At 40.6% G+C, this 21129-nt stretch overlaps 3 protein-coding genes across 10 annotated transcripts in view; 2 read left to right on the top strand and 1 right to left on the bottom strand.

Moving 5' to 3' along the window:
- Window positions 1-8964, top strand: part of micall1a (MICAL-like 1a) — a 20980-nt gene extending 12016 nt beyond the window's left edge. The window contains exons 6-16 of one of the 2 annotated variants that reach the window (XM_050043964.1): window positions 887-1488; window positions 1575-1635; window positions 1810-2243; window positions 2701-3056; window positions 3903-4037; window positions 4144-4270; window positions 4537-4627; window positions 5642-5715; window positions 6211-6325; window positions 7308-7354; window positions 7470-8964. In XM_050043964.1, the coding sequence (XP_049899921.1) occupies window positions 887-1488; window positions 1575-1635; window positions 1810-2243; window positions 2701-3056; window positions 3903-4037; window positions 4144-4270; window positions 4537-4627; window positions 5642-5715; window positions 6211-6325; window positions 7308-7354; window positions 7470-7606 (2179 nt within the window). In that variant the 3' untranslated portion in view covers window positions 7607-8964. Of the gene's footprint in view, window positions 1-886; window positions 1489-1574; window positions 1636-1809; window positions 2244-2658; window positions 3057-3902; window positions 4038-4143; window positions 4271-4536; window positions 4628-5641; window positions 5716-6210; window positions 6326-7307; window positions 7355-7469 lie in introns of both variants that reach the window. The other variant, XM_050043963.1, reaches the window with a different exon arrangement.
- The window catches only part of c5h22orf23 (chromosome 5 C22orf23 homolog), a 25758-nt gene continuing 13257 nt past the window's right edge, over window positions 8629-21129 (bottom strand). The window contains exons 2-9 of one of the 7 annotated variants that reach the window (XM_050043982.1): window positions 13324-13370; window positions 11900-12003; window positions 11675-11737; window positions 11227-11400; window positions 10916-11053; window positions 10559-10659; window positions 9112-9197; window positions 8629-8927 (exon numbers count right to left, since the gene is read on the bottom strand). In XM_050043982.1, coding sequence (XP_049899939.1) covers window positions 9135-9197; window positions 10559-10659; window positions 10916-11053; window positions 11227-11400; window positions 11675-11737; window positions 11900-12003; window positions 13324-13370 — 690 coding nt within the window. In that variant the 3' untranslated portion in view covers window positions 8629-8927; window positions 9112-9134. Of the gene's footprint in view, window positions 9198-10558; window positions 10660-10915; window positions 11054-11226; window positions 11401-11674; window positions 11738-11899; window positions 12004-13066; window positions 13208-13323; window positions 13371-13792; window positions 14045-21129 lie in introns of those variants that run through there. The other 6 variants (XM_050043984.1, XM_050043986.1, XM_050043983.1 and 3 more) reach the window with 6 other exon arrangements.
- The window catches only part of klf1 (Kruppel-like factor 1 (erythroid)), an 8768-nt gene continuing 4008 nt past the window's right edge, over window positions 16370-21129 (top strand). The window contains exons 1-2 of the mRNA XM_050043979.1: window positions 16370-16719; window positions 19182-20046. Coding sequence (XP_049899936.1) covers window positions 16645-16719; window positions 19182-20046 — 940 coding nt within the window. The 5' untranslated portion in view covers window positions 16370-16644. The remainder of the gene's footprint in view (window positions 16720-19181; window positions 20047-21129) is intronic.

Raw genomic sequence — 21129 nt, 5'->3', positions numbered from 1 at the left:
AATGTCCCAGCATCATGGTTCTTATATTGCCAGATTCCAGAGAGTCTCCCCTCTTCATATATGGTAGAATATGTAATTTTCCAACTTGCTATGGTGAGATACATGTAAAAATGTAAGAATTTAGTAACACAGATTTGTTTTTTTCATTGATATAAAAATTAATATAAAATACAGGCACATAGGAGGACATGAAATGATGGCAAATCTGGTTAACCCAGATTGTCCTGAAAAAAACAAGATATAGCATGTGTGTGTGGCCTTTATAATGACTGTGATATGAGCTTAAAAGTAAAGGTAGTAAAAATACCCCAAAAACGCCTAGGGCCCATAGGGTTAAAGCTTTCGAACTGAATGGTTTGGGCAAATATGCCACTTCCAATGCCATCATGCATGAGCACATTTTTGTTGACATCAATTGTAAAGGGGTCTATGACGCCATGATCAACGCTGCCCAAGTTTCACTAGTTCAAAGCTTTTAATGTGAACAAGCAGCTGTAAGAAGCGATTTGTGTGATCACGTTTCATTTCTTGTGAATTTATCGTGTGAAGGTGAGCAGTTTAAACAGCCTGTGGAAATGGCGGACCCCGCCACTAAAGATGAAAACTACTACATAGAAAGATAATTGGAGAATATAAATATATTGTTTGGCTACTGCTGGAAAAATGCCAACTGTCGAATACTGAATCTGATTTCATGAAAATCTAAAGGATTATGACTTTAGGAGCAGAACTAAATTAGTTAACAACTAGATTGTGTACCTATTAAAGAATACCAGATTACTGTGTGTATTATTTTGACAAATCAGCTCATGTTTTTGATCTGTTGTGGCTTTATATCTTAATAATCTCAGTGTCTTACTGTTGTCCCGTGTCCTTGTTGTCTCAGGTGCACAGAGTGTCACAGCACGTTGCTTCCTGGGTCCTACAAATTAGGAAGCGACTCTGGCGCCTTGGTCTGTACACATCACCTCGCAAGACATGCTTTAACCAATCAGAATGGCCGGCCAGATCTTAGTAAGAGACCAGTCGTAGGTGGGTCTGCCAGGATAGGTCGCAGCACAATTCCTCACACCTCGCCCTCCGAGAGGGAACAGGCAAAGACTCCTCCGGTAAACCAAATCAATGATGCTGACACGCCCACCAATGACTCTGACACAGTCGCTGCTGTTACAACAAGTGCAGCAGACTCTTTGGAGAAAGCAAAGGAGATGGATGGCAGCGGAGGGACAGAGGAGACACCGCGTTCTTCTTCTCCTCCCAACCCTTTTGATGAGAGCGATGAAGAGGAGGAAGAGGGGGAGAAAGAGGAAGATACCAAGACACCAGCCAAATTAACGACCAATGGGGACCTCCCTTCTACACCTGTCAGTCACAATGAAGTTGCCAGTCGGCCAGTACCTGCACCCCGCCGGATCCCTGAACCGACCCCTCCTCCTCGCCCTGCACCTCGAGTTCGGCTACCCCGCACGGCAGATGGCCTTACAGCTGGTGTGTACTCACTGTGGAATATAAATTATCAAAGATGAAAAGAGGATCTGCTGATACTCATCCTCACTTTTTTCTTGTAATCACAGGTGAACATCTGAAGCCTCCGACTCCTCCCAAACCTCGAGCAAGGTCACAGTCTCCTGGAAGGTAATGAGACTTCTGTTAAATGCCTCTTTTTATGTCCATTGCCACCATTTCACTGACCTTGATCATATCATCATAGTCTTGTAGGTGTTTGCCCCGTCATGCCTCCATTGGCTGTATTTTGTTGTCTTCCCCTCTGTGACCCCTCCATCCCTATCTGTATGTCTCACTGTCCAGCCTGTCCAGTGGCTCCCATAAACCCAAAGACCCACCTTGGCTCGCCCTGGTCCAATCAGAACCCAAGAAGAAGAAAGCCCCTCCCCCTCCCCCTGCCGGACTGGCAACCCCTCCCAATACAGGCTCTCTGTCCTCTCTCAAAGGGGACGGCTCCAGACCCAGCACGCCTCCTGTGCCCGCCAACCCATTCGAGGAGGACGACGATGATGAAAATGGCGAGGTAGCAGAGGAAGAGGGAAACGAAGGCAGTGCGATTCCTTCCACAATTGTTGCTAGTCACCCATGGTACAGCATCACTCAGGCAGCTGATGCTACGACAGGTGCAGACACTCCCCCTAGTGGAGGAAGCTCGTCCCGCTCTGCCAGCCCGGGAAGCGCCAAGAGCAAGAAACGGCCGGCGCCTCGTGCTCCACAGCCACCTGCAGGTCACCAAGGTCAGTTTGGTCAGCGTTGAATTTTACTGACATTGATCTTGGCTACCATTGTGATTTAAGTACCCCGTAGAGTTGGGTTGATATGCAGGTCCAGTCCAGTGCACAGGGGTTAAACTGGTTTAATTTTATGCAAACTGGTTTAACTGGCAACATACTTTCAGTTTACTGGATGAAATCAGTTTATTTGATTCAAACACCCTCAGATATAAAATGTAAGTCAGCACTTTGGCCCAGCTGAGCTGGAACAATGAGGCTGGAGAACAAAACGAGAGAGAGAGTGGGACGTTTAATACAGATGCTCATTGTTTTTTGTTCTCTTCCCATCCCCTCTCCATTTCAATCTGTCTCAACTACTTTGTTTCATTTCTGCCCTTTTTGCCTTTTTGTTTTTTACTAAACCTCCTTTCCTCTTCAGTTTCCTCTCACTCTCAGCCCTCCTCTTGCTCTCCCTCTCCAGCTCTCAGCACAGAGAGTCTGTCTTCTGGCTCGGACCACAGCTCCTCCCATCCCCCTTTGGGTGGCGGTGGCAGTGCCAGCAGCGACCAGGAACACTCCTTCACCAAAAGTGTCTCGGAGCCTTCCATCTGTTCGCCGTGCGACTCTACAGCATCTCCTTCCTCCTCCTCGACTGAGCGTCTGCCTCATGCCTCCCTAAGCCCCTACCCTTCCCCCATGCCATCAAATGCCAGCTCAGCTCCAGCCACTCCACAGACCAGCCGCAGCGTTGGGGCCAAAGGGCCCAGAGACCCTCCACCACGACCCCCAACAGCACCCAGCCCATTGGCTTCAGGAGTCACCCCGACACACAATAAGGTAATAGGTCCCCCTCAAGCAGCTACCTCCGGGACTGAAAATTGAAGCCAGTAAGGAAGTACCAAAAACTGGCCACTTGAGGCTGGCTCTAAAAACTCGACAGACCCCCGTGATAAAACCCAACTTTAGGGCAGAAATAAACACGTCTACAGCCTGGCACAAAAACAGTTTTGGCCTCGATAGATAATTTCCCCCATCATGACGACTGTAGAGACGATGAATTTTTATATAACTCACCTGTTTTAATGATATTAAGGATTAAAGTTATGCATAATTAAGAGCCTGGCCACTTTGAGTGACGGGTGTATTTCAGGAAAGGTCCGCACACCTGGTGTTTTTATTTTGTTTATTTGAGTTGCAGACCAAGTAGCAAATTTTTTCAGGGTTTAGACCGAACATGATGTCCTTCAGCCACTGAGCATGGGTGGGCGGGCAACATTCTTCCATCTTAGCAATACTGACTGTCGGGCCAAAAGAGAAGCGAAGGACAGTGTAGTGTTTGACTGGAGCCAGGTGCATGTGATCCTCTCCTGTTGTGCCAAAAGGGATATTTAGAGCTTGCAGTTCTAGGTCTTGCAAGTTAAAACATTAGTTATTATCAGTTAACCACAGCTGTACATGTACCATGCTAACCAAGCTAGCAGCTAGCGTTAGGGTAATCTCCACCCTCTTGTCCAAATATGGTCTTGCTGGCTCCAAAAAACCAAGATGATGATAGCCAAAATGCCAAACTCAAGGCTACAAGGTGTCCATTATTTTATACCATCTTTGGTCCACCTCTAAATAAAGCAATAAAAAGCAGTACACTGGACCATTATACTCCAGCTGTATCTCTTCTCATTCCAGCGGATCTGCAAGGAGAACCCATTCAACAGGAAAGCTTCTCCCTCACCGGCTAAATCCAAATCCAAACCACCAAAAGGCCCTCGTCCTGCCAGGCCCCCGGCCCCTGGCCATGGCTTCCCTCTCATCAAACGCAAGGTAAAAAAACTAAAGAGAAAACATACCTAATGTTTAAGCATAGAAAAAAATATACAATGGATGAAGAAGTACTCAAATGATTCCTCTCGTCCAAACATCCGTCCAGGTGCAGTCAGACCAGTACATCCCAGTAGAGGACATCCATGTGGAGATGGGTCAGCTGGAGAAGCAGCTGGATGAACTGGAGCAGAGGGGAGTGGAGCTGGAGAAGAAGTTGAGAGACAACCCGAACGGTAACTTATCACACTGTTTCTAATGGAGTTTCTTGAGTTAAATGGGTGAAAGGCCAGTTAAATATTGCAAAGATATGAAGCTGTCCCTTCATGCAATGCATAAAATTTAGGTTCACTGTATTCATGGCTGCTCCATGTTAAATAACTCACTTAAGTATTGTACTGGATTATAAAAAGACCCGATCACCCAGTAAATGGATGAAGAACAGTACATCAATTAAGAATCATTACAAATATATCTCTGTGTTTCTCTTCTGTGTTTTCAGATGAGGACGAGGAGAGCCTGTTGGTGGACTGGTTCACTCTCATCCATGAGAAACACCTTTTAGTGCGACGAGAAGCTGAGCTGGTCTACACGTAAGTATCAGACTAAGGCAGTGAGCAAATGTCAGAATCATAATTCTAAGATGTCAATCAGTGATTTCTCCTTCACACCTCCGTGAGTTCGGTAAAAGTTGTCCAGAGAAGGCTTTCAGAAATATAGCACCCAGCTTTTTTAAATGCATGCCTTTAAGGGGAAAGGAGATTGCTAAAGTAGAAGCCATTTCTGATGCAATGAAAATGTCAACATCAAAATGTTTATTTAAAAAGTTGTGTAATCCAGTTCTCCGGTATGCAGTCATATGCTTATTACATTATATACACACACACACACACACACACACACACACACACACACACACACACACACACACACACAGTTATTCACATGGGATGTTTTCTCAATTGCAGCCTTTTTTTAAATCTCTGTGTTGGTGACAAACGTGGCTGGATGCATTATGTTTTCGTGTTGTCCAACTGTCCATCAGTCCATCCCATCCTCGTGAACACAGTGTCTCAAGAATGCCTATAAGAATTTCTTCAGATCTGGCACAAAGGTCCACTTGGACTCAGGGATGAACTGGTCACCTTGTAAAACATGTTTTGGCCATAACCCAAGAATTCATACACTAATTATGACAAAATTTCACAGAAATGTCCAACAGGATATAAATATGAAGTAATGTCATTTTATATCTAACAGATCAAAGGTCAGCTTCACTGTGGCATCACAGTGTTCAGCAAAAACACTTTTCTGGTCATTATTCACACCATAACTCAGGAACAGAAGGGAAGACATTTTAGATACTGAATTGGTGACACTAATCTTGGGTGTCCATCTTGAAACTGTTGATTGTATAGATCCTCTCTGCTGCTGGGTTGAAGATGAGGGCAGACATGGCTGTAAACTGTAGCTGGACTGGTTGGCAGAGACATATAACCACAAGGCAGTAGTTCTAGTTTAATTTTAAAGAGTGTAGAAGTAAAGTGTACAAGCACAGCTGTAATAGAAGGTTACCAATGTGTAACGTTCTGTGTAATATGTTGCAGAGCGAAGCAGCAGAACCTGGAGGAGAGGCAAGCTGACGTGGAGTATGAGCTGAGGTGTCTTCTCAACAAACCAGGTGTGTTTGGCTTCTTCGTGTCAAGAGAACTCAGAGTCTAATTCATTGCCTTGTTTGTAACGCACAACTCATGTTACAAAGCAAATTACTGCCACCAACACTTCACCTGTACATCCACACACAGATAAAGCTGTCACTCCTCTTTTTACTCACTTCCTTCCAAGTCTTCACTACATATTGTATATGAGTCTGGACATATCTGGATGTGAACTGCAACTTGACTGGTTGGTGGATTGATACAACCCAGAGGGAGGAAATTTAGTTTCCATTAACATGACTGTAACTCCTCCAGCAGTACTTACACTGCTCAGTCACACAGTCTGTCTCTCTGCTGATCATCTTCCCTGATAGGATGGTAGATGAAGTAGAATGTCCACGTTTATACTTACTGATCTGTTACTTTAGGTATTCAAAAGTGCACCTTGTGAACTCACGTTGCATGTTAATACAATTGAAAGAACCTTAATTAAATAATTCATTATCATCCTTCCTCAGAGAAAGACTGGACAGACGAGGACAAGAGTCGAGAGCAGGAGCTGATGGCTGAGCTGGTTACCATCATCGAACAGCGCAACCAGATTGTCAACAACATGGACCAGGACAGGCAGAGGTAATCAATGAGTGGCAGTTAAGTTCAGTATTTTCAGGCCGGAAACTATTTTCCCATGTTTTTGTGTCTAAGTATGTAATGGGAACAATATTTGAAATTGGTCCAGTATTGAGAGATACCACCGCAGCCTGCAGCAGCGAAAAGCACTGCAGCGTAAACACTCAAGGCACGTACACACGGTCAATGTATGTCCACGAGAAGTGCTTGTTTTTTTACACAGACAGGCTCAGATAGTATTTCTAAGTGTCTGATGATTTGGAGAAAGGATCCCTACAGAGATAGACCTTTCTGCGAAAGAGTAAGATCCTTTTTGTTTAACCAGAAACAGCTCCAAAACCGCAATCACCAAAAACACCAGACTCCATTATATAAACAGTAATTATATCATCGTGAAACACATTTAAAAGTCGATGGACACTAAATAAAATTCACAAAAACCTTCAGATGTCAATTCAATTTCAATTTTATTTATAAAGCCCGATATCACAAATCACAATTTGCCTCACAGGGCTTTACAGCATACAACATCCCTCTGTCCTTAGGACCCTCGCAGCGGATAAGGAAAAACTCCCCCCCCAAAAAACCTTTAACGCTGTTTCTGGTTAAACAGAAAGGATCTTACTCTTAACAAAAAGATCTATCTCTGTAGGAATCTTTTCCTAAGGTTGTTTGGCAATTAAAATGACAATCTGTGGCTGTCATTGGCAAAACAAATACTTTTGGTGGGCGTAAATTGATGGTGCAAACATGCCCTGAGTGTTGACACTGCAGCTTGCTCAGCTGCTGCTTGCTGCAGTGCTCTCACTCAATACTGGACCAGTTTCAAAGATTGTTGTTTCCATTAGACACTAAAACATGAGGAAAAGCATCCAGGTTGAATAAAACCTTACTTACCCTTTAACTGTGTACCTCTGTAGTGAACCACAGTGTGTTGATCAATGATACTTTATAGCTAACAGCAATCTAACATCCATTGTCACAGGGAAGAAGAGGAGGATAAACTTATGGAGGCCATGCTAAAGAAAAAAGGTAGGCTCTTCAGATTAGAGTATTTTATCAACATAAAATGTAACCGTGACATCTCATGTGACACTTTTCCCCCCTAAATTTTAACCTCACACTCCGTTTTTATTCCCCTTATCAGACTTCCACAAGGATCCAGACGTTGACCAGCACAAGAAAAAAGGAGCAAAGTTCAAACCCATTAAGGTGCTCAAGCGGCTGAGCCATAAAGGAGAACCAGGCAAGAGCCACAGCCCCCGCAAGGAGAAATCACCATAGAAAGGACACATTCTCCTCTAAGAGGATATGAGACTGTTTTAACATGACTAAGGAAAATGAAAAAAAGGACATGCGAAAAGAAAATGCAGCAGATCAAGAAGATGAGGTGTCCTTTAACTGTCATTAATGAGGCGGAAGTGCAACCCAAAACACTTCCTGCTCACATCTTGTGACGCTTCTCCAAAAAGTCTCTGCAGTGACTATTTTCAGTTGCCTTTGTGTGTTTTAAAGAGACAGTATATTAACTGTTGTAAGAGCCGATGTGTTTTTAAGTTCTCCAACCTTTCAAGCTAGTGAAGAGTAGGTTTCTAAATTACTGCACTGAATTGTTGTATGTTCCTTCACTATCCTTTTATCAAGGCTCTGCAAAGGTGCGACTCATCAGCTTGAGTGAAGTCAGTTGGAATCAAGTTGTTCGCTGATATCGAAGGTTTTTAATCTGTTCCTGATTTACGCTCGTTGAATTCCCCTCCTTGACTCCAAAGGTCAGCAGCTCTGAGGAGGTTTCACGTCATGATTGGTTTGAGCCTGTGGTACGAGTGAAAGTAAAACATTTTACTGTCGTTTTTAAAGATGAGCTCTGCTTTAAATCTCGCAACATCGCCCTTGAAATGCTCGATCGACAATGGATACCTAAGTTCTTCTAGCTGCTATGTTATGATCATCTGTGGTTTCCTAGTTTTTCTTCTTTAGTTCTGCAATGGTGTCAGTGTAAATGCATATCATCAAAGGTGTGGATGAACATAGTACAGTATTAGTGGGTGTGGGAGACTCTAGATCAGATTAATGTAGAAGATGTGAAGTCTGGAGGAGAGCATTGTAGACAGTTTATTAACATGAAAGGTCACATGCAATAATGAATATTAGAAAAAGCAGATTTACAGTATTTTAACAACTGTAGCGAAGCACCAGCTTATAACAGTTTTAACAATTGGGGAAAAACTGAATATGCAATCATTAATTTATATTTTACTATGCCTTTCTGTATGTTCCCATGTTTTGCCTTACAAGTGGATAGGACAAAAAAAAAAAAACGTGTTAATATTGTTTGTACGAGTGCCATTTATTTAATTTCATATGTGGATAAGCTTCATTTGTTTGAGCTAATGTAAATGTCAGTATGTTTACTCACTCTGTTCCTGTTCCGTCAGTTAGATTGTCTATTTGTCCTCCATTTTAAATGGTAATCTCTGTCGTGTCTGTGTTTCCGCTCTGTGCCTGTCTTCCTGTCCGGCTGGAACCAAGGGCTTCTGTAGCGCCACGTTTCTGTTGAGCTATACGTCGTCCGAAAACAGCAGCAGGATTATAAAAAATACTGACACTGGAAGGCAGAGGAATAAAATAACTTAATGCAAGTAGTTCATGTGTCTTGTAAGTTTAATGCTTTCACAGCCTGACATCACAGTGCAGCCGGTCAGCAGTAACCTCTTTGCAGACATCACTACCAAACACATATCCATATCCAAACCATTCCTGAACTGTATTTGAAGTTTCACTGCTTGCACCTGATTTCCAAGTCAATGTTCAGTCAGTGGCAGTGACCCTTCTCACAACTGTAGTCCTTCTCCAGCAGCTGCAGTTCTCGGATCCTCTGTTAATGAAGTCATGACACAGCACAGGTTTAAACAGGAATTCCTGTTAATTTTTTTTAATGACTCGTGGGAACAACTAGTTTTGAAATTGGTCCAGTATTGAGAGTGGGTGGTGCAGCTGGCAGGCTACAATGTGACCAGTCACAATAAGTGTGCCCCGTCAATTCACTTCCACTAAAACTGCTTGTTTTTGCCACTGACAGGCTCAGATTGGTGTTAGAATTGTCTGAAAACATTATGGAAAGGATCCTACAGAGAAATGAAACTGCAGTGACTGACTGTAGTGCTTTAGCTGCTACTGGCTGCTAATTGACTGAATAGTTTGGACATGCACTCAGAAACTTTGCAATCTTAACCAGTTCTTTATATCATCATACGTTTATTTCTCACCAGTGTCCGTAATGTATAACCTCCAATCATTTTCAACATAAAGTTCAAATAAATACAGCCATATAAATCTTAATCCAAGCACCATCATTAACTGGCATGAACTTAAATACTATGGCCTGCCTCAGCCAGTAACATAAGCCACCTAGTGGCGTGGCGGGATAGTACATTAAACACAAAAACATATGGCTCCAACAGAAACATTTTCTGCACGTTTGGCTTGTTCTGTGTTGTTTTGTGTACACGTCTTGCTTACAAGAAGTCTCGTTCTGAATCTCATGAGGTGACGACTTGTTGCAGGAAGAAAACAGTGGACACATGACTAAGAATTGAAAAGAGGAGTGCAAGTAATAGTTTGTTCTGTTGGAGCACAGAAAGTGAACTCTTATCTAAAGGATTTCAGATCGAGACTTCTTTAGGGAGACTTGCACACAAAACAGAACAAGTGAAACAAATGGAAAAACGTTTCATTTGTTTGTAGGGTCGTCTCCATAATGTTGTATGTCACTCATAATAATAATGATCTGAGCCTGTCAGTTGCAAAAACAAGCACTTGGAATGGACGTAAATTGACGGTGCACACCTTCCTTGAGTGTTTGCTGGCTCTCTCAATACTATACAAACTTCAAATTTTCTTTCCCCCAAAAGTCAGAGACACAAAGACATGGGACAACAGGGTTCTGGATGAAAAAAAAACTAGAATTCCCCTTTAAGTTCAGCTGCTTTTTCAAACTGAATAGACACAGTAATACTCTTTTCCTCTGATGTCTGTGCCTAAATGCCTTAAACCAGACTGCCATGGTAAGGATCTAATTACATTGCAATTGAGTTGTGTCAGTATCTAATTACAGTGTTTAAAAGAACATCAGAATAAAGATACACAACAATAAATCAATTTAGTTAAAACACCCATTACCAAAAGATTTCTAAAACGCCTCAACAGCATAGCAGGGACTCATTTAAGTTTGTTTACCTGAGATATCTCCGTGTTAATGATGCCAATGTACTGCGCCTCCTGACCCAGAGAGGCCATATCTGCCAGAAACTGTCTTCTCTCCTCTATCTCATCCAGAACTACAAAAGAAACAAGTTAATATTAGACTTCTTTTAGAAGCATTGGATATATTTAGTCAAGCAGAGGAGCACAAAGCAGAATCTGCTTCAGGCTGACATAAAAAGAAACAGACTTGAACATAATTGAAACATCTGGTTCTGTTAGACAAAACAAATTCAGTGTTTGTGTTCAGGTTGTAATGGGGAACATTTCCTCTCTGTTACTGCAGTTCATGTAACTCTAGTGGATCATCTGTTTCCGTGCAGTCAGCCTCACCTTCCTGATACCGGTCTTTCTCCTCTGACGCATCTGGGTTCTGACATGCGGGAACTTTTTGGGAAGATGCAGCTGTGAGTTCTTCTTTTCCTGTTGCCAGTATACTCTGAAGCCTCCTCTTCTCTTTCTCTAGGTCTCCTAGGGTGAAAAAAAAGATGACAAGGATGCTGAATGTCTCTCAGGATGCATAGAATAAGACAAAAAAGGTTACCCAAATTCAGTGACCTACAGTGTATGCATTTGTTTGCAATATTGGCTTGTTAAAACACATAAATGCAGAATTAAGGATAGTGTCAGCCTCAAGAACATACTTATAGGACCAGGGGTGAACTTTTCTCTGACGTAGTTGTTCCCAGAGCGACAAGATTCAGCGCTGCGTTTCTGAGTCCTGCCTGGCAGGAACATCGGGACAGATTTACTGGTTTTAGGCTGAGAGGGGGAAGCTGATGATGTGGGGTCAGAGGTCAGTTGTAATGCTGCTGCATCTGTCGGGGAAAGTAAAAAAAAAAAAAAAGTTTTTATGTGGCTGTACAGGATTAAACTAAACGTTTTGGGGGAAAAAATACTGGAAGAGCCCCTTTTATCCTTGTATCCTTGAGTCACAATGTTATATAATCTGGATTCTTAGCATGTCATATAGTGAGTTGTGCAATACCTGTGTGTGGCAAACACCTTATCACATTAAAATACAATAACAATATTTAAAATATCTATACTTAATGTCTGTGTATACTCCACTATATTCAGTCTCACACTTACTCTTGAGGCTTTTGTTGAGCTGTTTTCTCTGCACGTTGGTGAGTCTTGATTCCTGCATCATCACTGAGCACCAGGAGAGAGAAAGATTAAAATCTCAAAGCACAAGCAACACAATGATGAATGCACACAGACTTACTTGAATGTACCCAGACATGCACACACCGTCAGCTCCTATATGTGTTTCCCATTCACACCAGAATATCAATAACTGCATTATCATCTCACATCTCAGCATATCCTGGGTCTCCTTGCTGTACTGGGTGGCTCTGGGGTTGTTCCATAGTCCTCCTCTGCTGTCTTTACTCTGTGAGGAAGCCTCCATCTGCAACCTCAAACACACACAGATATTATCCATCATCTCTGGGGTTTAGTGGTAATTTGTCTCTGTTATATTGAATGCTACAGCTAAAATTTAATTTGTAAAATCTCTAACAGTGAGATGTCACTCATTTAGACAAATCCTGTAGCTTGAGACACTGAATGAGATTTTCTGGTTTACAGTTTTAATGCCAACTAACAAATAAAACGTACTGAGCGCAGTGGTGGAATGTAACTAAGTGCATTTACCCAAGTACTGTACTTAAGTACAAATTTGAGGTACTTTAATTTTTCTTGAGTATTTTATGTTATTTTTTTGTGACCACATTTTTATTTTTTTATTTTTGTTTCCATCATGGAGGAAACACCACAACTGAAAAATACAGTATTGACAATTGAGTATTTTATGTTATGACACTTTATAGTTCGACTCAACGATACTTAAGAGTAAAATATTGCACTTTTGATTTAATCAAAATTATTTGAAAACTTTAGTTACTGGTTATCTTACAAATTAAGATTTTTGTGCACAAACCATATGAAAATATACAAGTGCAGCTGCAACAATTAGTTAACAGATTAGAAAATTAATCAGCAACAGTTTTGATGATCATTTAATTATTCATGCAAAAACATTTCATGATTCTGCTTTTTCAAATACGACTACTAGCTGCTTTTCCTTTATTTAATTTTTTTTGTTTCATCAAATTTACTTAAAATTTTCTGCATTGTGTATTTTTTACTTCCGATAATTAACTATCCTAATTGTACTTACACACTTTTACTTACACTTACTGTAGAATATTTCAACAGTGTGGTATTAGTACTTTTACCACAGTAAAGCCTCTGAATACCTCCTCCACCACTGACCGGATGTAATATTACAGATAAAAAGAAATCTTGACTTAGCAAAAAGTAGCTTAGCTTCAATGTGGTTATATTAACCAGCCTTGGTGCGCTAACGGCTGGGTGACCAACGGCCAAAGCTGAACATCAGAAAGAAGTTGTTGACTCTACATGTAAGAAACGCGACAAGAAAGGGATATAACTTAACAAAAACTGTAAAGAACTTACTCAAACACTTCTTTTCTTATCTTAACTCCTTCGTGAACACAAAGTGTAAGCGCTAACAAGCTAATTTCGGTTGTTGAACTCGTGTTTAGACGGCTGCGTCTGTCTGTTGCTATGGCAACCAAGTAGGTAAAAGCACTTCCGTGTTACAGCTGGAAAATGTCGGCGTTCAGATTTTTTTTAAAAAGTTTTCTGTTACACCAACATATTTTAAACACTGAGTAACTGGCTGTAACGTTATTATTATTATTTTAACTCACCATGTTGAATTTTTTAAAGCCGTTGGCACATTGACAGCATGCGGCCACTGGATGGAGACAAAGACAGATGTTGTTCTGGTGGTGTTGACAACGTTTTCCATCAGTTAATACTGCTAATGTTATATCTCTTGTAATATCTCTTTACTTTGCAGCTACAAATGTTTACTTTCTCCACAAATTCATGTCACATCAGAAGCCCAGACGGGATATCAAAAGACAAATAAGAAGAATTTCTGGAAAAGAAGGTGGAAATATTAAAACAGAATAAGTGATCCAGGTCCCTCATATCAATGTTGTAGGCTCCCTATATGCATAGTCTAAAAATCTCAGTTATTTTTATGTTTTATTTCCAGACTATTTTATAATTATTTTTAATTACATATTTGTTTGGTGGATATTTATACATTCCTATGATACATAAAGCACATGATCTCTTCTTAATGCCCTTCTGTCCTGTGGTATCACTCACACACAAATTCACAAGTTAGTCTTTGGCTTTGGACGTGAACTCTCCTCCAAACAAACTGTAGATGATCTTGTGTCTAACGCCATGAAGAGGCTGCCAGCACAGTTTTCAGCCTGTGTAGTGGATGTCTTGTGTAGTCATCACTCTGAGGCAGAGAGAGCGTCTTTATCAGTGGTGGGCTCGTCATCAGAGATCAGCAGCAGTCAGGAGGCCATTATCTGTGAGACGACAGCAGCCTGCCGCTGCCCCGTGTTCGCAGATAAACAGCAGCCAGAATATAATCACCTTTCACACATAGGTCTTCTGAGAAGTTAGAGCCGCACATCCTCAGACCGACCTGTTTCTTGAGTGTGTGTTAAAGCTAGTAGAAGTACTGGCTCAACAAAGAGGATCCGGTTTTAACTGCAGAATTAGAAACTGAATCATTTTCAGTTTTGCTTGTTAGTCTGTTTGTTCATGAGTTAAACCAACTTCCTCATGTGTTTACTATTATTTATCAATATATTAGCGTCATGTATTCATGTTAAATGTCTCTGTAATAAATTATCAGCAACAGTTTTGCTGAGATCTCTGTGATGGAACTATACAAGCTTGTTATTATAGGCGGTCCACACACACCATATTAACATGACACGTGCACACACTTCACTGTACGTGCACCAATACACTCTGCACTCTGTGCCAAAGCGTGGTTTACTAGATAGTGGCCAGACATCTGATAGTAAAGTTTACTTGTGAATGAAAAATAACATGGAGAGCGCTGCTTTACTCAGCGCAGTGTGAGCGGGATAACTTTACAGCATTTTATAAAACTTATAATACATTGTGAAGTGGCTTGACTAATGGTTCCGTTCAATTCAATTTATCAATATCTGTTTTTAATACTTGCAATTTTTTTGTAATTAATTAATGCAGTTTCCCAATATATTTAGTTATTTTTTAAATATTAGAAAGATTTGATGGAATATAGCTATCAATTTCTACTATTATCATCAAATAATTACAAGTAAACATCACCCCTTTTTGTTTATTTAATTTTATATGCAGTGAGTTTAACACCTCCTCCTTGTTTTGTTTCAAAAGTTGTTGTTTGGTTAGTTTAGGTTCAAGTGTCTGTGTGAGAATGTGGCAAGAGACAATTTTTTACAGAGCTGTTGCTGCACTGTTATTGTGCTCTAGTCCATGGTTTTATTTTTCTATGTATTTTATTTCTAATTATCCCTTTCTTATTTTGTCTCATTTAATTCTATTTTAAATTTTGAATTGTCTTTGTGTTTGAAAGGTTCCACACAAATGAACTTGCCTAAAGTTACTTTTACATCAACCTGTAAAAATACAGCAATCATTATTTGCAATTTATTTAATATAAAACACAAATATTGTTTGAATCCTCATATTTATGTGTCCTTATATTATGACATTACAGCTACAGGCGTGGTCACTTGTATAAATTTACAAAACTGGTCATAATGATTGCATATGCACTAGCTTTTAGAAACTGTACCTCCGTCTTTAACTTATCTCTGTCAGTCAAAATGTCTCAGCAGAAGCTGATAGCCCTTTAAAGATGTTGTAGTCTATCTTAATTAAGAGGAAGCTGATTCAGTAAAGTGTACTTAAACACTGACAGATGATTATGCCAGTCCTTCCACTAAATAGTTTTGTTTGACTTCCAGCAATTAATACAACCGACAGGGAAGACCTCAATAAATTTTCATTTGGAATTTTTTCTAAATTTCCTTTTTATTGAGCCAAATGACTCACTCTTCATCTGACACTTACATGCTTTTATATACATATATTTATATACTATCTACCTACCCTTACACATCCCTATCTGTCCACACCTCTCCAATCATTTCAGTTGGAATAGGGAAGGAAGAAAACAAAGAATTTCATTTGGACACTAATATGTCTTCCTATGCATATAAACAGTAAAATCAGTTCAAAGTAAAAGTGTATTTTTTTTTCATATTTCCACCAAATTAAATTAATTTAATCAATTAATTTATATATTTTACCTTTATTTGGTATCTGATTGGTTAAAAGTGTGACTTTGACAGTAAAAGAAAAATGATGTATATTTCCTCAGATGACAGAGATGGCTGTCTTGATGAGAATTCTGATGGAAATTGATGTTTTCTTTTTTTATCTATTTAATTTTGGTGGGGGTTTTTGTTGTTGTTTTTTGCGTCTTTATTTATTTATTTCCTTGAAAAACTTTATGTTGTTGTGATATATATATTTGCCAAAACAGGCGTGAAGTAAATTACTTGTAACTGTTTTTTGTTAAACCTCTGGCTGCCAATAAATAAATAAAAGAAGAAATTTGGAGTTCGATCTTAGTATTACCATCACATTAATATTTAGATATTTGGTCTGGATATGAAAATGAAGAGGAGCTTTTTGCTCTGAATCTCACAGAACAAGAAGACAGTGAGTTGAGGTGAGATGGTTTCTTAGTGTAAATGAACAATCTTTAAGGATTAAAAAAAAGAGAGGGGGCCAGCAGAGTAAGTCACGATGACGCTCCACCTCCTAACGGTCCTAACCTACATGAAAAAGAGAGATTTGAAGTTAGACTTGCAGCTGACAGAGATAGACAAGAGAGAGGAGCGAGAGATAGCAGGGGAGGAATGGAGTAAAGAAGGCAGCTCTGAGAACCTGTTTCTGCGGCCTGTTAGCACTGAGCAGACTGTAACTGGGATGAGCGGCCTGGTGAGCTGAGGTTTGACTTTCTGTTAGCTGGGCTGAAGACGGTCACATAGAGAATAACTAAATAAATAATATTAAGAGACAGAGCAACTTCCCTGCTGTTGCCACCACTGACAATCGGTGTCGTATCAAAGTACTTGATGGCTGTTACACAGGCTGTGCTCCCTTCCTTCAGCTCCTTCTCCAACCTCGCTCAATCCACTGACAATATGAAAGTAAGTATCACGTTTATTTTTCACTCCTACACAGAGACAGAAAGTTTTTTAATAAATATTGTTGTGCTGATTATTTGTACATTCAACAGATACAGTATTTATTATTTCACTTTATACTGAGTTAACAAATGTGTCAGTCTTGACTATAATGCTGGACTTTTGATTTGTCCCAGAAACTTGGAGATAAATATGGAGGTTGAATGCACTTATTTCAAATTGCTTTAGACGAATCATCCGCTAATGTAATGTAAAAAAAAAAAAAAAAAAAAAAAAAAAAAAAAAAAAGGCAATGTGAGTCATCACCTGAAGGAGGTCTGCAGGAAGTGAAATGTTAGTTTTATATACTGACTCAATAAATGTCTTAAAGGATAGGTTTATATTGTTTGAAGTCTATCTGACACGCCTATATGTACAGTATAAGAGTTATTGGTGACTGTGCTGCTCGTCCTGGCTTGGCCTGGCCTTAAAAAAAAAAAAAAAAAAAAGGCAATGTGAGTCATCACCTGAAGGAGGTCTGCAGGAAGTGAAATGTTAGTTTTATATACTGACTCAATAAATGTCTTAAAGGATAGGTTTATATTGTTTGAAGTCTATCTGACACGCCTATATGTACAGTATAAGAGTTATTGGTGACTGTGCTGCTCGTCCTGGCTTGGCCTGGCCTTACACTGTTAAGTGATGGGGGACAAAACCCATAATACTTCTCATGTGTTAAAATGACTTTGAAAGTTCAACAGGATCTGATATGAGGCTTCAGCGGTCTGAGTTTGACAAAACAATTTTTTGAGGTTCGTTATTTTAGTCAAAAATTCCCTCTGACAGTGTTTCCATGCTGAGCCACACTAAGAAGAACATTTGGAAGATAAACACCTAATGATTGAGTGATTGAAACAGACTGTTGAAGACTCATATTGGCTTCAGACGATCTCTGGAGTACGTTTTAACATAGACCGTAGATTTTATCCTCCCTTACTTAGGTTGTACATATATTGGGAAAGGATGTCTTGACAGCCAGTATGGAGCAGCGCAGTCTCACAGGAATATGTGAAATGGACACAAACTCTTGCATCACCTGGTGGTGGGCAGGAAATGTGTTAAAATGATGTGCTGGCAACATGAAAACAATTTCAATGCAAAGTCAGTAAGAATTTTTTGTTGTGGTGGGCATACAAATTAACTGTGAAGAGCGAGAAAGTCAGGAGGGGTGGAGAATCGGTCAAACAAAAATGGACTTTCAACCAGGAGACTGTGATGTCATGATTTTATGACATTATTATGATTTATTTTGTCTTGAGATTCAGCTGTGGCCTGTACCTGGCACAGACAATACCCGCAGTGAGGTTCACTGAGAAGACATTTGGTTATCAATGTTGGTGAGACTGTGTCTGCTGGAAATTTCAGGCTCTGACGTCTGAAGGCCTAAAAGGTGACACGAGGAAATACTATATGAGATTTTGTTTAACAGGATCTCAAATCACCACCACTTTTAAATTAATCCATGTTTTAAACTGCCTTGTCTGTTGTATGTTCATTATGTTTATCTTCACGTGAAGCACTCAGTGCTTATAATACCCTTATTGTAAAGCACTTTGTGCTGCATTTCTTGTATGAAAGGTGCTGTGTAAATAAAGTTTATTATTATTAGTAGTTTATTAAATCAAAAGTTAGCATAGTTACATGACTTAACGGACTTTCTTTAACTACACAAAGTACTTAAGTTAACTTCACTTCAGCCACACCTACCATTACTTTAACCAAAACTACCTTTTCCTAATTTAACCAAGTATTTTTTGTTCTTGAAACCTGAATACCACAACTGTTTCACTGCATTAATGACATGTATGAAACTGTTACACAGTTTGTATTGGCATTGTTTTCTTGTTGCCAGCACAAAATTTTAACACATTTTATGCCCACCACCACGTGATGTGTTAAGAGGTCATGTTCATTTCACGTATTTCTGTGACTGTGTATGGCCAGAAGGAACAGTTACAGCAACAAAAAATGTTCTCAATGTATTCATGGACTATGGTTGAAGCGATATACTGTGGTAAAAAAAACTTGACATCATGTACATTTGCTTATCTACGATATTGAAAAAACAAGTGCAACTTGACGGAGAATCTCTCCTTTATTTTAGTTATTTTCAAAGGGGAGACTTTTAACACATACTTCTGTTAACAAAAGGGTTTCAAGTTTCAATTGTAGTTATAAAGTGTTTGTTCAACCAAAAATAACTCTTTCGTTTTCAATCTTTTAAGGGTCATTCTGATTGATGACAAGATAAATTCTTTAATAATGTGATACCATGAAAACACAATATTTTCTGAGACAGTTATCATACCGTGGAAATCTCATACCGTACTGTAAACCTATCCTTAAAATGAAAAAGCAAGGTGCAGGAATATCATTTTTACTATATGTTTTTCACTGTGATCTAAATGCTCTCCACCACCATGTAGGTGTGGAAGTCTGAGAGTGACTCTCTCCCTCCGGACTCTCTCAGCAACAAACTGTCACCACACAGCTCTGAGCAGCTGCAGGTCTCTCAACAAATGACAGAGGAGCTCCTGGATGATGACAGCCAGGCATCTTGGGACATTGAGTTCCTGCTGTCTGAATGGAGCAACCCGTCACCTGACCTCAACCCCTCTCTGGACAACAATGATCAACGGCTGCCACAGTTAGACCCAAACACAGCGTACGAAGAGGCGGCGACGTTTAAGGACCGACCAGGACAGGAGCATCTGCAGATGAACGCTAGTTGCCTCATGGCTGAACTCCTGTCCCCGGCTGAAACCATCACCACCACGTCAGTCCAGCCAGTGCTGTACCACCATGGTTATAATGATGACCAAACAGGTCGGACTTCGTTTCACAGTCAACCTAATGTAGATCAGTATGTCTTTCCTCAAGGAGGCAGTGTGGAGAGGCACGGCAGAGGAAACCTCACTAAAGTCTCATCATGGGACTTTAACCCTTACTATCCCCAGCAACACCCCTCTATGGTGACCTTCCCCGACAGCAGGTTCATACCAACTCAGGCTGTGACCCCTGACCCTCGACACTACAGCTACATTCCACATTTTAACCACAATGCCAACCTTTACTGTGACTACACCCTCGGCCAGGCCACCAGTCACCTTCCCCTCCACCAGCAGCCTCTGCTGGTCGGACCACAGCTGCCCCCTGTTGGGGTGGAGGGAAAGCGTGGTCGAAGGGCTACAGGGAAAAAGAGGCCCGCCATCCACAGCTGTGAATACCCGGGCTGCACCAAGACCTACACCAAGAGCTCACACCTAAAGGCTCACCTCCGCACCCACACAGGTACGTCCCTTTGACTCCACCACAGAAAGTCTGTGACAGTTGGTCTCAATTACGGCTGCAGAATATAATGCAATTACATGGTTGAATATCGCTATAACAATATTACTTGTGATAAATAACTTCAGTATTTTACAATCTGGACCCCAGTGACCAATGGGAATAATTGTAAACTGGTCCAGTATTAAGAGAGAGTGCTGCAGCCGACAGCTGGGCAATGTACCGTCTGCAACTGAGCACCATTATATTTCGTCCAAACTGTTTGTTTTTGCCACTGTCAGGCTAAGTCTGTTATTGTAAGTGTCTGACATCATTATGGAAAGGATCCCTACAGAGGCAAACCTTTTGTCCAAGAGTAGGATCTTTTTTGTTTAACCTGAAATCGCCATCCCCAAACACACCAGACCAGTGTGTATAGGCCCAGCATGTTTCTGATGAACTGAGATGGCTTTTCTGAGTTTTATCTTGTTTCTGTCGACTATGAATGAAATGTGTTTTAAGATGATGAAATAAGTGTTTATGTCAATGGAGTCTGGTGGGTTTGGCGATTCCGATTTCGGAGCTGTTTCTGGTTAAAGGGCCAGTGTGTAAAATGGGTTGAAAACAGTGACATCAGTGGTCAAATTCTAGATTGCAGGGCTCACTCGCTCACCCCTACCGTCGGGTAAATGGCGGTGGCCTCGTAGGGACAAAAAGCCTTGCGCACGAGTTTTTCAGGAGTAGGTCTATCTAGCCATGAAGTGAATATTTATTTAGAAATCTAAACCATGTTACGATATTGTAATGAATCCCTCACGAGCAGGAGACCAGAGGAGCGTTCGGGGAAAAAGGACAGTTTATTTGAGCACTCCAAAAACTCCGGTAACACTCCAGGGGGTAAAAGACTCCGTCCCAAACTCTGACTCTTCTAGCGTAACACACACACTTCATACACACATACTCGTTTACCCCCTCCCCTCTCTGCTCCGCCAATCTCCAGCCCGCACACTGACTGACAGCGTAGCCTGTAAACAGAGCTCAGCTGTTTATTTAGCCTAGCAATATCTCTGGACTATAGTAGCTGCAATGGACGACTTTGAACGCGAT

This window comes from Epinephelus moara, chromosome 5 (genome assembly GCF_006386435.1).
Source record: "Epinephelus moara isolate mb chromosome 5, YSFRI_EMoa_1.0, whole genome shotgun sequence".
NCBI classification, from domain to species: Eukaryota; Metazoa; Chordata; class Actinopteri; order Perciformes; family Serranidae; genus Epinephelus; species Epinephelus moara.
The sequence above is the reverse complement of the archived record's forward strand: the minus strand, read 5'-3'. Positions and strand labels throughout refer to the sequence as shown.